At 37.7% G+C, this 15,439-nt stretch overlaps 2 protein-coding genes across 4 annotated transcripts in view; one reads left to right on the forward strand and one right to left on the reverse strand.

Annotated features, from left to right (window-relative positions):
- The window catches only part of ankrd27 (ankyrin repeat domain 27 (VPS9 domain)), a 71,289-nt gene that overhangs the window by 26,514 nt on the left and 29,336 nt on the right, over positions 1-15,439 (reverse strand). For both annotated transcript variants that reach the window (XM_066714045.1, XM_066714046.1), the window contains exons 8-11: positions 3,814-3,879; positions 3,414-3,490; positions 1,619-1,740; positions 324-402 (exon numbers count right to left, since the gene is read on the reverse strand). In XM_066714045.1, the coding sequence (XP_066570142.1) occupies positions 324-402; positions 1,619-1,740; positions 3,414-3,490; positions 3,814-3,879 (344 nt within the window). The remainder of the gene's footprint in view (positions 1-323; positions 403-1,618; positions 1,741-3,413; positions 3,491-3,813; positions 3,880-15,439) is intronic.
- LOC136758277 (angiomotin-like protein 2) lies at positions 8,887-13,778 on the forward strand. Of its 2 annotated transcripts, XM_066712527.1 has the most exons (10): positions 8,887-9,041; positions 9,438-9,507; positions 9,820-9,919; positions 10,514-10,564; positions 10,898-10,975; positions 11,512-11,568; positions 11,656-11,715; positions 12,434-12,693; positions 13,232-13,295; positions 13,651-13,778. In XM_066712527.1, exons 2-8 carry the CDS (start codon positions 9,440-9,442, stop codon positions 12,497-12,499), a joined length of 480 nt encoding a protein of 159 aa, XP_066568624.1. In that variant the 5' UTR covers positions 8,887-9,041; positions 9,438-9,439; the 3' UTR covers positions 12,500-12,693; positions 13,232-13,295; positions 13,651-13,778. The 2 variants fall into 2 exon arrangements, with proteins under 2 accessions (XP_066568624.1, XP_066568625.1); XM_066712528.1 differs by lacking the exon at positions 8,887-9,041 and having other exon boundaries at positions 9,392-9,507.

Below are 15,439 nucleotides of genomic sequence, written 5' to 3' on the forward strand. Positions count from 1 at the left end.
CTGAAAAGGTCATGTCAGGACGAAGCTCCTCAAAGACTACAACAGTGTTACAGTTCATAACAGCCAAACAGTGGGCAAACAGGGAGACTTTCAAAGCTTTATCCTGCACTACAAACTTACCCCACAGTGCTATTTTGAAATGAACTCCTGCTAAGTTTACACATTCACACGTAAGTGATATAAACAATGTTTCCTCTTACTAGACTTGCCATTTCTACTATATTTCATGATTTTCACAGGGTGTAACGTTTTGAAAACCTTGCCTGTCCAATGTATGGAGTATTCCTAGGATTAGACATAAATATAAAATTGCATCTACCTACCAATTGGGAATTTCTGTTTTCACTAATAAATACAGGAGAACAGACAGGAGATCGTCAGCACACATTGCCTCAATGTTAACTGAAAAAAAGGAGAAGGAAAAACATTCACATTATTCTAGAGCTTAAAAAAAAGTACTATGTGCTGTATCTGATGTAACAGTCAAGCTATGCTTTAGAAAAAAGCAAACAAAAAAACACTTTCAGCTTTAGTAGTTTCTTCACAATGTATTAGGCCTAAATACCCAAATTGACAGTTTGAACATCAAGATGTTCTTTTCAGAAAACTCAACACACAAGCAAAATGTTGTTTCTTCTCATAATTTGAAATAAGACTACACATTCCTCACATTTTACATGGAAACCAGAATGATTACCGATCTGTGATCTGCCAAGGATGGCAGATGTCAAAATCAGATTAAACAAATAGCCTACTGCTTTGTTTCTGGAGAACAGGCTGCATGCTGTGTGGACAACAGCTAATTGAATTTGAACTTGTTTAAACACACAAGTTTCATAAGCCCCTCTTTTGAAGATAGAGTGTTTCTGTATTGGTTCATATAACTCCCAATTAAACATGGTTTGTTTGAAATACAACAGCTGTGTTCCTGTAGTATACAGTGGGCTGTGCATGCAGGGAGAAATAGACTTCACACGTTTTCCACTGATTACGCTTACTGAGAGAGATAATGTAACACTGATGACCCTGGTGAGAGTTAAAGAGTTAAAGAGTTACTCAAACTACACTGTTTATGAACCAGTGAATCATGTGACATGTCTAGTTTGTATCTATCTGTCAACCCCACCACCGACAACCACAGTCGGCCACAGAGGGCCACAGATCTGTGTTTTTTTTTGTTTTTTGTTTTGTTGTGGTAACTTTAAATAACCAATGATCATAGACCTAAAACATACATTACGTTGTCAATATTAACAAAATTACAGAGAAAAGTTAAGATGTTTAAGTCAGAAGCCTCTGTTACTATTCATGACCAGGGCAGCAGAAATCTGCTCTGTACAGATTATGAAAAACTTTCCACTGGGTAACTTTGAAAATTAAGGTCAAAGTCAAGGAGAGTTTTACTGCTCTTTTCAGTAAGTAACAGATGCAGTATTTACCCTTTGATTAGAAATGCAGAAACCCTTTTAGTGCCGCAATCCTGCACTATGCTAGACATTAGTCTACTAGAGCTACACTCAGAGTTGCGATTGAGCAGTCTTTCATGTTAAACCCTGTAGAGAACTGGAGTGCAAGTCAGACGGTGTGAGCCCTGGCCTCTGGGGCTGGGAGTACTGACCTCGGGAGCTGGGAGACTGCATGATGGTGAGGGCCACCTTGCGTAGACACAGTAGCTTGTGTTGGGGGGAGGTGCAGCGGTTCAGCTGGCTCAGCTCCCGCTTGGCCCGAGGGATATTGAAACTGGAACAGAGCAGAGGCAAAAAGCAATGAACTGGAGTGTCAGTGGATGCAGTCTTCTTTTCATAGTCAACAACCAAGGAATCCACGTTGAATTGAAACACAGTTAGGAAACACATGGATTGACACCTATTTTAAGCAAGCTTTCAGAACAGTGCTGAAGTCTCTGCACCTTTCAAATAGGCAAAAACAAACTCTTAGTAACTCTCCTGTTTATATGCTAGCAGTTACATATGCCTGCAGTGGAGGCAACCATTAGGACTAGGCCTTTAGCCGTGGGCCCCCAGATAGTGTTTCAAGAGAAAATAATTCTGTTATCCTGGAGGGAACTTTAAATCCCCCATGCCTAATAGTTTTCTTTTCTGCTCTGTTTTTGTATCACTTTTATTAGATTTGTGCTATCATTGGTATTATTACTAATGCATTCCTACATTTTTATACTCTTTCATGTGTGAAGCGCTCTATGGCAATTTGAGACAAAGGGATGTTATACTAAATAAAAATTGAAACAAACCAAACTGAATAACACTGCAATCAAGTAGCTAGCTGAGAACACAACACTCAGTCTTGTTGGGACATTTGACCATCAGAGGTTGAAGCCCCAAGTACATTCTGGTACCTATCGATAAATCTGGATTGACTAGAGCAATAAGAGTAAAGGATTCATAGAAGTGTTCACATTGCAGACCTGAACCAACAGTTATTGTGTGGAGCCCTACACAGTACCTCACACTTCCTGTGAAGTTGGACTGGGTCGAATAAAAGCACGATTTGTTCAAACTTATGGAAGATCATGATTCTAATCTCTATAATCTTTTTCTCTAAACAAACTAAAAATGACCAAGACATATTCAAACATATGTAAATATTTTATTTATTCAAAAAAATAATAGGCCTACATGTGCAATAACATTTGTGCAAGAATAACAAAAGAACAGGTCAGTTCCATCAGCTCTTTACTGATTCAAAACAATTAAAAAATAAGACGTGTTTTTACAAAATGTGAGCTAGGGCTGCTCATTTTCAGGTTTTATTTTCCGACTATCTGCCTTTAAGTTTTTTAACCGACATGGCTTTTTCTACAAGTTACAAAGTATAAATTAGTTACCTTTGGTATGTCCAGTACTAATATTATTATTAATGTTTAACAGATCTACAATGGCTCAATAGTGTGAAAACGCTTCAAGGACAATGGTTAAAATATGGATTCATATTTAATTTAGATCTGTATGCCAGCATCATATAAGACTTGTCGAGGTATGGTATAGTTATTTACAAAGGACTGTTTATCCTAGAAAATAACATCAGCCTGGCACTTAGTTGGGAGGATTTTCAATGTGCATTTATGGGATTGTTTGGCTCTTGCGTGTTGTATCAATTTATTTTTGAAGCGATCGGGGGGAAAATACATTTTTAAATTTCACACATGGTTTTTAAAATCTGTTTATTCTCCGCCCAGCCCTACTGTGAAGTGAAGCACACAGGACTCACATATTTTTACATTTAGAGGGCTTTATATGAAAGCTGTTATATAGATCTGCATTCCTCTGTTATTATCCTTCATAAGTGTTACTTACATACTTTGAGAAAGCATATTAGAGAGGCACCCTGCAGAAGACTAACTGTGTGTAACAATATTACATTTTAAGCATAGGTTTCAATATAGGACAGCTCACCTCAATTCAGATTTAATACCCAAGTCTTTTTGCTGGATGTCCTGTAGACTTCTTGTGGTTTTATTGAAAGCAGCATCCTGCACAAACAAACAAACAAACAAACAAACAATAAAAGATTTGCAGGCAGAATTATTTGAAAAACAATAATAATCAATAAATAAATAAAGGGTGTGAATACAGTTGACAATTTTACATAGTTTTATGACGTTTTCTCTACACAACTAAAACCCTAACAGAGTAATAGAGAAGCCTTTCAGTTCCCTAAACCCAATGAAGTACCTTTATGAAGTAACTGGCTTTTCAGTCACCCATCAGTATCACTGCCATAATGTCTCAGAACCTCCCACATGCATGACCAATTTCCAATATTTGATTTGAAAGAGAACCTGCAATTTCATACCTGACTTGCTTCAATGGTTCCCACATACTTAAAGATTAAATCATGGATACCATGATGTATGTACATCTAGATGAAAGAAAATATTGGTTAAACATATACCGAGGACATCTTCATAAAATAGAAAACTGGAATTGTTTATCATCTTTCTGTACAATCATTTTATATGCAAGCAGCCTCTGTCAATGTTCAGTGTTTAGTTTGTAGTTTGTGCAGAGATTACTGCAATGAATTCCCCCCCTTTAAGACTTAACTTTAATTCTGTAGTGGTTAATTTAAACCTGATACATATCCAACACATTTGAGTACTTAATAGTTGAGATTTTGCTTTCCACTGTCTAAAAGCAAAAGCCCCAAAGGTATTCAGAAAATGAAGGTGTCAGATTAAATAAATGTTTTACCTCTGTTTCAGTATAACACAGACATTCCAGGGGACTACAATTGGTGTCTCACTCTCCCAGTTTAATAAAATAAAGGGCTAAATCAAAGTTATAAGCACTCATATTATTCTACTGATGATGCTAAAAAATAAATGTTAAACCAATAGATACAGCACACTTGCACATACACAGAGTACCTTTTTGACATTGCATTGTTCTTAAGGGCAACATTAGCTCTGACCCATGTAAATTACCTTATACTATTTCTTCATTGGTTACTGTAAGAGCTCATCATATTGTATCTAAGAATGGTGAGAGGCCTATTGGTGCAAATTTCTATTTCTACTATTTGACTAGGGATAATTTAAACATTGCTTCTCCTGTGACTTTGACCTCTGTATTGACACTTTCGTAGTTTATTACCTAAAATGGATTATGTCACGATATGGGCCTCTCACGCGGACTCTGATATTTTTATTTTATCTGAAACCTGGATAAATCATTAAATTCTGGATTCTGTGGTTGCTATTGATGGTTATAGTGTTTTAAGGGCTGATAGGAAGGGTAAAGGTGGGGGTGTTGTGATTTACCAAAAAAGAATCTTTCTGTGTCTCTTTTAAAAACTGTCTCAAGTCCTAAACAATTTGAACTGTTAGTCTTAAGTCTTCAGCTGTGTTTAAACACAAAAATCATTGTAACGGGAATCTACCGTCCACCCTCTCCTAAGAAATATGTTCTAAATGAACTCACTGATTTAATTACATTTTTTTCAACATCTGAGGTGTTGACAGCTGGAAATGTTAATATTGTTTGGGGGACACAGGACTCAGACTGCTTAAAGGATTTCTGCACTAATATAAACTTGACCCAGTTGATGATAAAGCCCACTCGTCCGAATTCTAAGGACTCCAGAAAATCAACTTTGATTGATCTTATATTTACTAATACACCAGAGAAATATGTTTCTAGTGGAGTACTCTCATTGGATATTAGTGATCATTGCCCTATTGTTTGTATCAGGGATGTGCAGATGCCTAGATCCAAACCCTGTTTTATTACCAAGAATTTTTTTTAACATTTCATTGATTCCCAAAGTATGGAAGGCTGCCCTTCTGCTACCCTTACATAAAGGATGGGATAGTGATGCTCTAGATAACTACAGACCCATTTCAAGACTTCCATGGCTTGCACATGTTTCAGAATCTTTAGTGAATAAACAACTGTACTCTTTTCTGTCTGTTAATGATATTTTAAATATTCATACTTAGACCTGGTCGTAGCACAACCACAGCAAATGATGCTCATCGTAAATGATATTGCTAATGCGTTAGATGATAGAAAACATTGTGCTGCCATTTTTTGTGGATCTGTCTTAAGCTTTTCATACAGTGGGTCATGCAATTCTGTTAAGTAGATTGGCATCTCTTGGATTGGGGTCTGATGATTGCACATGGTTTTATAATTATCTCAAGGACAAAACTCAGGCTATTATGGTTGACGGGGTCAAATCGGAGTTCCTTGACTTACATTAAGGGGTCCCTCAAGGCTCAATACTAGGCCCTTACTGTTTTCTCTTCATATAAAAAAGCACTGATGATGCTATAAATTACTGTAAGATTCATTTATATGCAGATGACAGTGTTGTACCCCATTGATGCAACTGTTGACCAAGCCTTGTTGCATCTTAATCTGACTTCTTGGCTCTGCAAAAAATACTTTCTAATCTTAAACATGTTTTTTTCAAGGTCATATAAGTTAGATTTAAATAATTATGAAATTACTAGGTCAAATGGAATGAAAATGGAATTTGTTACTTCCTATAAATATCTTGGGATTTGGCTTGATGACAAGTTGTCTTTTAAAACACATGTAACTGATTTGGTGAAGAAATTAAAGATTAAAATTGGTTTCCTTGATAGAAATAAAACATGTTTATCTGGTGTAAATAGGAAGACAACTGTGAATGTTACCTTCATGTCCGTTCTGGATTATGGTGATACTGTATACAGTGAGGGAAAAAAGTATTTGATCCCCTGCTGATCTTGTACGTTTGCCCACTGACAAAGAAATGATCAGTCTATAATTTTAATGGTAGGTGTATTTTAACAGTGAGACACAGAATAACAACAAAAAAATCCAGAAAATGCATTTCAAAAAAGTTATAAATTGATTTGCATGTTAATGATGGAAATAAGTATTTGACCCCTTCGACTTAGTACTTGGTGGCAAAACCCTTGTTGGCAATCACAGAGGTCAGACGTTTCTTGTAGTCGGCCACCAGGTTTGCACACATCTCAGGAGGGATTTTGTCCCTCTCCTCTTTGCAGATCCTCTCCAAGTCATTAAGGTTTCGAGGCTGACGTTTGGCAACTCGAACCTTCAGCTCCCTCCACAGATTTTCTATGGGATTAAGGTCTGGAGACTGGCTAGGCCACTCCAGGACCTTAAGGTGCTTCTTCTTGAGCCACTCCTTTGTTGCCTTGGCTGTGTGTTTTGGGTCATTGTCATGCTGGAATACCCATCCACGACCCATTTTCAATGCCCTGGCTGAGGGAAGGAGGTTCTCACCCAAGATTTGACGGTACATGGCCCCGTGCATTGTCCCTTTGATGCGGTGCAGTTGTCCTGTCCCCTTAGCAGAAAAACACCCCCAAAGCATAATGTTTCCACCTCCATGTTTGATGGTGGAGATGGTGTTCTTGGGGTCATTCCTCCTCCTCCAAACACGGCGAGATGAGTTGATGCCAAAGAGCTCGATTTTGGTCTCATCTGACCACAACACTTTCACCCAGTTCTCCTCTGAATCATTCAGATGTTCATTGGCAAACTTCAGACGGGCCTGTACATGTGCTTTCTTGAGCAGGGGGACCTTGCGGGCGATGCAGGATTTCAGTCCTTCACGGCGTAGTGTGTTACCAATTGTTTTCTTGGTGACTATGGTCCCAGCTGCCTCATTAACAAGACCCTCCCGTGTAGTTCTGGGCTGATTCCTCACCGTTCTCATGATCATTGAAACTCCACGAGGTGAGATCTTGCATGGAGCCCCAGACCAAGGGAGACTGACAGTTATTTTGTGTTTCTTCCATTTGCGAATAATCGCACCAACTGTTGTCACCTTCTCACCAAGCTGCTTGGTGATGGTCTTGTAGCCCATTCCAGCCTTGTGTAGGTCTACAATCTTGTCCCTGACATCCTTGGACAGCTCTTTGGTCTTGGCCATGATGGAGAGTTTGGAATCTGATTGATTGATTGCTTCTGTGGACAGGTGTCTTTTATACAGGTAACGAGCTGAGATTAGGAGCACTCCCTTTAAGAGAGTGCTCCTAATCTCAGCTCGTTACCTGTATAAAAGACACCTGGGAGCCAGAAATCTTGCTGATTGATAGGGGATCAAATACTTATTTCCCTCATTAACATGCAAATCAATTTATAACTTTTTTGAAATGCGTTTTTCTGGATTTTTTTGTTGTTATTCTGTCTCTCACTGTTAAAATACACCTACCATTAAAATTATAGACTGATCATTTCTTTGTCAGTGGGCAAACGTACAAAATCAGCAGGGGATCAAATACTTTTTTCCCCTCACTGTATATGCATACCTCTGTGTCCACACTTAAACCATTGGATACTGTGTTCCCTTGTGCACTTTATCACTGATCTTGGGTACAGAACACACCATTGTATTCTGAATGAAGAGGTGGGATGGACATCTTTGTATATTAGAAGGGAGCTGCATGCTCTAGTATTTATTTATAAAGCATTAATGTAAAAACTCCCATCATATTTGTCAACATCAATTAATTTTAGATCCAATACTTATAGAACTAGATCTCATGAATGGATTACACTAGTGGATCGTTTGGTTTCCTCTGATTTGGGCAAAGTTGCTTTTGGTTTCTTTGCACTGTATTTATGGTATAAATGGCAGAATTCTTTAAAATTGGAAGTGCTGGAGCCTTTAGCACAGTTTAAAAGGTTGATTTTTTTATTGTAATGATGTTTAATGCAATTGCTATTTTTAAAGTGTATTACTTGTTAATTGTATTTATTTAAAAATGTACTGTATGTATTTTATCTGATTATAAATGTTTATATTTTTATTTGTGATGCTTGTCTTGCAGGGCACACTTGAAATGAGACTTCGGCCACAATGTGGCTTTATTAAATGAAGTAATAATAATACAAAACAATGAAAATCTTGCAGAGATTTTTTTAGCTTGGAGTATTTAATTTTTACTCTCTGTTTATAAGGCATCATTGAATTTGTAAAGGAAAAAATGAACAAAGGTAAAATATAGACCTTTGTGTGTGGATCTTGAGTGACATTCTTTCTGCATTGATCAACTTTGGTAAAATAATTTTAGGAAAAAACAACACAGCCCATGCTGTGATAATAAGTGTATTTGATTTAATTAAAAAGTTAAATTCATGTCAATGAGAGAATAATTATTCCCCAAAACATGTCTTCTAAGATTATACAATTAAAGACAAATTGTACATTTTATTGAAAAGTTATAAGATTATGTTTTTTGAGCATTTCCATATAAATACATTATTTATTTTTCTTTAATAGTTTAAGTTTATGACAATACCAAATATATGCATTAATACACAAAATATTTCCAAAAACACAAGATGATATTCATGGTGGCCTAAGTGTGTGTCTATGGCAACTGCTATGACATCACACCTCAGTGAGGTAGCTACTGAAGTCACTAAACATTCTACAGTAACTAGGTGATATGTGAATTGTAAAACTCTCAGAGCTGTTTCAACTTCACATGAAGAAGACGTGCTTGCTTTGATTGCCTGCATTCAGCTAAGTTCTATAAACAGTTCCTTTCATTCAATGTACGAATACATTGTTTATAGATAGATAGAAAGATATAGATAGGATATATATATTACATTACATCTCCGTGATCCATCTATGGACCACATTCAAACCCTTGGTATGTCATCCAGTCTTTGAGCCCTGCTTTGGCAAACACGCTACTGTTTATCACAGTATTAAATAAGTCAGCAATGTCTTTTAACTGATGCTCTTTCTAGGAGGATACTGTCCTGATTTTAAACTGTTCTTTTCAGCTCTTTTCAGAGTGGGTACTTACCGAGTTAAGGTCAGAAAGTACAAGCCTGCTGTACAAAAACCAAACCTGCTGAAATGTCTCCCTGGTGTACAATGTGTGACTGTTTTGTGATTCAAGGGATTCAACACTTCTTAATTTAATTCATTTTGTGCTTCAGAGATGCATCCTGAGGACATGAGAGCCAATAACACCGCAGGAATTACCCAGTGGGAAAATACTAAACAGATGTAAGTTACAGAAAGAACTCCACCTTTCAATATTTACAGTATTTGCTATACACAACATTGACTATGTTTGAAACCATTAAAAAGTCTGGTCTTTAGTGTAGTTCATGGAACTGAACTGAAATAAAGAGGATACTCTAGTGGTGAAGTGAAATAGAGTTGCTGTACTTTCTGTGAACATTAGTAAAATGAAGATTAACCTATTCCTACTCAAACACAAATGTTGCACTTTTGAAACATGCAATGAGCTGCAGCTATTCCGTGTTTTAACAAGTTTGTTTTCAAATTGCTTACTAACACAATTTTGCGTTTTAGGTTTGGTACACAGCATGATGGTCGGGGAGACCAAGTTTACACTGCTGAAGATGACCTCAAAGCACAGACTTACACACTTCAGAAAGAGATAGAGAAGCTGGTAAGGTGTTAAAAATATATGGGGATGTAAGACCTTATATATTGTATAAACTTGTGCAAATTGGAATTTGTAAAATGTATTATGGTTTGAAATGCACTATAATATGTAAATTGGAATTTGTAATGTTTTAGGCCTTGAACTGCTCTGTATTTTTTCACTTTGTATGGCGCTCTGGATAAGGGTGTCTGCTAATAAATATTATTATTATTATTATTATTACTAATAATACACACAAAACAAAATAAAAAAACATAACATTAAAAAATCAGCTTTCACATACTGTAGTACAAAAAAATAAAAAATAAACTCCACATTTGTGTTTGTTAATTCGTAGGTAAGCAAATTAAAAAGTGTGTGTGACATGAATAAGGCCATTCATTAATATCTGCCACAGAGTTCGCAATCAAAGTGCTGGTCAAGTCTGTTAAAAAGTTTGGCTATTAATGTAAAGTGTCACTGCATCCCACAAAGAGAGAAAAGAGGCCAGTAGTGAAATCCACTGCTATCCAAAAGGCCATCAATTGTTTGTTTGTTTTGCCATCATTGTAAGAGTCAGATGGTATGGTCTCTCCATTTCACCCTCTCCACATACAGGAGGAGGAAACCAGTGTGCTGAGGACTACGTGTGACCTGCGGAGTAATGAGGTAGGCTGCAGTTTCAAAGTCCTGAAATGAACAGTTTGCTGTTAGTTGGATACATCTTTACAACAAAATATAATAATCCTCCCCATGTTAATGATAATTTTTGTCATCTAAATCAAGACTGGAAAAACTGGTAAATGCAACACTCTTGAAAGTATATTAAACCACAGGATATTCAGAAGATAAAAACATAAGAAACCAAACACCCATATCATTTTGTGTAAAGTGCTGCCTCCTAAAGCCCACTTCTAATTCTAGCATTATAGTTGCGTTTCAATTCACCAACAGTTCAAATCAAAAACATGCTTTACTAAACTTTCAATCCATTTCTGTTAGGTTGTCCTTGAAAGACGACACTTGGATTCCATCAACAAGCTGATTGATGTTACACAAACAAAACGATCAAAGCTTGAGGTACACAGCTAACTGGAAACTAACAGTTTACAATACAGAGCTTTTCTTACTGGGTTCCTGATGCAAACCCCGAGCCTGTCCCAGACTCAATTGGCTGATTTCAGAAATTGTGATTAGGATTAGGCTTCTCTACCTAAAATGACATTGAATAGTCAATGACTAGTGCTAATTTGGATCTGTGAAACCAGACAAATACGTTTGACTGGAATCAAGATATTTAACTTGCTTGTACTTTGTTCTTCAAATGTATCATCAATCTCAGAGACTATTGTAAATTACTCTGTAGCGATACTTACTGTTGCAAGTTTAGCTTATATATTTCTCAAGTCACTATGCTTAAAAGCTTTGGGTAAGTGACTTATTCGTCTCGCCTTCAGAGTAAACAAGATTTAACATCACTATTACTGCAGGATTAACCTACATTAACAAAATGTTAAAATACTTTTTTAAAGAAATTGCAACCTTTAGACAGTACAGGATGAAATATGTATTTTTAATTTCTTCCTGCTCTACAATATCTTCATTTAATTTCGCAGGTGGAGCTGAGTAAAGATACAAATCATTTAGAGGTCTATATTAAACTCCACGACACAGTAAGTGACCACAAAGATTAATCATATTACCATTGCTGGACATAAAAGTAACATTACAGGTCATTAAACCCATATGCTTTCCTACAGGTCAAGAAAGACATGGCAGAAATAGAGCCCAAACACCAAGAGGCTCTTGAAAAAGGAGAGGTAGGTAAAGATAAGTAAAGATAAATAAAGGCAAAACAAGCAGTCACTGCTGGAGACATTACATTGCATGAATAGGAAAAAATACCCCACTTTAACCTGTAAGCAGGTCCTTAGCAAGTAATTCTGTACTATAAGCCCATGGAAAGGTGGCAACTTCTTTACTTAGTCCAGACAACAAGAACCTGGTTTAAATGCATTGGTGGCTACTGTGACCCAAGGTCTCAGCAAACAGTTGCTGCATTTTTAAAATCAACTGCTATCCTTTCCACCTGAGCTGTTAAATAAATTGTTGGTCCAGACAGGAATACGGCAGATCAGAAACATATCTGAAATATACAAATGGAGTGCTGATGATGCTCACATACAGGCCGGGGATCTGGGGCTGCCTAAGTGTCACCATTGTTGCATCTCATTCTGTACAGAGGAGAGCTATATCTCAATGTCTGAGTAGTCCATCTTAAAATATGACTGAATGTGACAAATTAGCGGTCACAGCCCAATTAAGGCAAGAAATCATTGAATTAAGTAGGTAGGATAAGAGATAAGAGTTGTGCCTCCCTGGTCTACATGACCGCTGCTTCGATGTCTATAGCTATATGGTTGCTATAAAGCCTGCTCTGAGTTAGCCACTGCAATAAGCATTTGAACCGAATTTTATCTAAGCTGTGCCTGAAGGAGCTCCTCTCAGCTCAGCCATTGTGTCCACACTGCGTTTCAGAGCCTGGAGAGGGAGCTGGAGGATCTCCAATGGAAAATCAAACACCCTGAAATGTGTTCAGAGTAACAAGCTCTGTGGTTCATCAGGGCATATGAGGAGCAGTATGGTAACCAACTCCAGGAGGAGGAAGAGGGGGAGCAAAAGGAAGAGGCAGAGAAAGAGACAGAGTCAGAGAAAGAGACAGAGTCAGAGACAGAAACAGAGACAGAGCCAAAAGCCACTGAAGTAATGGTGGAAAACACAGCTGTGGAGGAGGATTGGTAAGTCCCCTACAATAAGATCAAACTAGGAAACCCACAGCTCTGTGCTGCTCTAGACTATGGCTGAGTGCCAAAGTATGCAAGCACAAATCCCCACTGAATTTCTGTCGAGTTACACCTGTGTATAGCAGTTAAAATCAAACCCAAATGTCTGACAAATGTCAAAGTACTCATTTATCAGAAAAAGTTTAAAAAACAAAACAAACAGATTTATTTGAAAATAAATTAATCCAAATGGAGAAAGGCTTTTATTACAGATCAAAGTGTTAGGGCTATTCTCTTGCCCTGACTTGCATGCTTTATTACACTGTCTTAAATAATCTTTGATTTACTCATTGTTAAATGTTTGATGTTGAGATTAACGAAGTCCTGTATTAGATTTAAATATCCACCTTGAAAAGCAATACTGTATGTAATAACTGCACTAAACAAGGCCTCAGTCACAGAATAAAAGTTTTTAATTATTTCTCTTTCTGATCAATACACTTGTTCTTATGTCTGTTATTGATTCATTTAAATTACTTTTATTTTAACACAGGAATGGCGGCTGCTTTTCCTTCCTCAAGTTCTGGAGGAGGAACAGGAGCCAGAAGAAAAAGAAGGTAAGACCAGACTTGACCTACAATTGACTTGTATAATAAATGCCCACAGTATTTGAGAGACATCTGTCTTAGCATAACTGCCGAGCCTCAGAACTGCGGGTCTCTTTAAACGGCCATCTTTCCAGATTTCCTCCTCTTTAGCTCTCACTGATCTTAAACTTTAATGTGATCATCATAAGCAAGAAAAACTAAATTGTTACTGAAATGTAGCTTGAATTATTGCTGTTATCAATGGAGTTGCTTATCAGCTATGAGTTTATTCTGGGGGTTTTCCCTACTGCTTTAAAGCCTTGCATAAGTGTGTACTTTCTACCCAGAATCCCTCTCTGACACTCCATTTCCTTTATCTCTACAGGGCTTCTGGTGCTTTTAAAGAGGCAAGATCAGCTGCATTTGATTCCGGTGAAATAATAATATATTACATTTAAATAATTAATCATTCAATAAATACACCGATTACACAATAAACATTTTAAATGAAAATTAATCTGAGCTGGACTTTTTATTGCCAATTTCATAAAAAATATCTCAGTAGAAGCTGCTCTCTCAACAATGCCAGAATTCTGCCAAACTGCGTGAGATGACATCTCTTGATGACAATAAGAGACACCTTTCACACGACATATTAACTCATATTCCAAATATAAAGGATAGGGTTCTCCACTATTAGTGCCTATGTTCTGTTTCCTTGTAGCTCAAACAGGTATAGTACAAATTGAAAATAATTTCACTCTGTAAATGGACTGTACACTAAAAATACATACATACATACAAGTTTTCAAAACATCATTATGTGAGATTTGTCACATTAAAAAATGCAGTGACCACTTCCCCTGGCAAAAGCAGACACCTGGTGGGGTGTCTGCGAATTTGTTGAGCAGGTGGGGGATGCACACAGCCATTTGCATGAGATTTTAGCAACAATGCATGAGTGTCATGGTCCCCTAGCGCTCCCCCTATATCCCCACTAGGGGCCACCATTTCCCTGCCTTCTCCTTGCTTTCGTCACTCTGTCAATTAACATTCCGGTCACCCATGTGCACTCCTGTTCTATCCCTCTGTTCCCATTCACCCTGCACCTCCCTACCTGGTTTCTGTTCCCTTTATAATGCCCTCACTTCCCTCAGTCGTGGCTAAGTTTTGTCACTTCCTAATGCAATCCTGAGCATTGTCCCAGTTCCTGTTCTAGTCTTGTTCTCTGTAGCCCTGTACTCCTCGTGCCTTGGATTTCCCGTGTTCCCTTGACCTCCTGCCTGTCTTCTCGTTTACGACTCCGTCTCACCTTTGCCTGTCTGTCTGCCTGATGCCACGACCATCGCCCATGACAACGACCACGTCCCTGTCTAGCCTCCATTGCCCTGATCCGCCAGCACTCGACCCGCGCCTGTCTGACCACGCTCTGCACTTGGGTCCCCTGTTCCCGAGCTCCCCGAGGGTAATCGTGACAATGAGAGAGGGGAGCACAGAATATTTTTGGGCAAATGCGTGAGATTTTAATGACAATGTGTGAGAGCGTGAGATGGAGTGTCGATGTGCGAGACTTGAGAGCTATTCAAATACAACATATCAAATACAACAGATGCAATCTGCCTCCACCTCATACCGTCTCTGAGAATACTCAGTAAGTGCATCTGGCCCTATATTCAATTTTAGTGCATGTCAGATGTGTGAGAAGACCAATAATTTGTTACTCTCAATTCATTTTACCAACAGCTGTAACCAAGGTGACACTAACAAATTATCACTGTCAACAATGGCAACCCCACACTGCACAGCTCATTCACTCACTCACAATCTCACACAACATACACTGCCACAGAATTAATGTATAAATGAATACATACATACAAACCTTTTACTACAGTGAGGGAAAAAAGTATTTGATCCCCTGCTGATTTTGTACGTTTGCCCACTGACAAAGAAATGATCAGTCTATAATTTTAATGGTAGGTGTATTTTAACAGTGAGAGACAGAATAACAACAAAAAAATCCAGAAAAACGCATTTCAAAAAAGTTATAAATTGATTTGCATGTTAATGATGGAAATAAGTATTTGACCCCTTCGACTTAGTACTTGGTGGCAAAACCCTTGTTGGCAATCACAGAGGTCAGATGTTTCTTGTAGTTGGCCACCAGGTTTGCA

The sequence above is a fragment of the Amia ocellicauda genome, chromosome 9 (genome assembly GCF_036373705.1).
Source record: "Amia ocellicauda isolate fAmiCal2 chromosome 9, fAmiCal2.hap1, whole genome shotgun sequence".
Classification (NCBI taxonomy): Eukaryota; Metazoa; Chordata; class Actinopteri; order Amiiformes; family Amiidae; genus Amia; species Amia ocellicauda.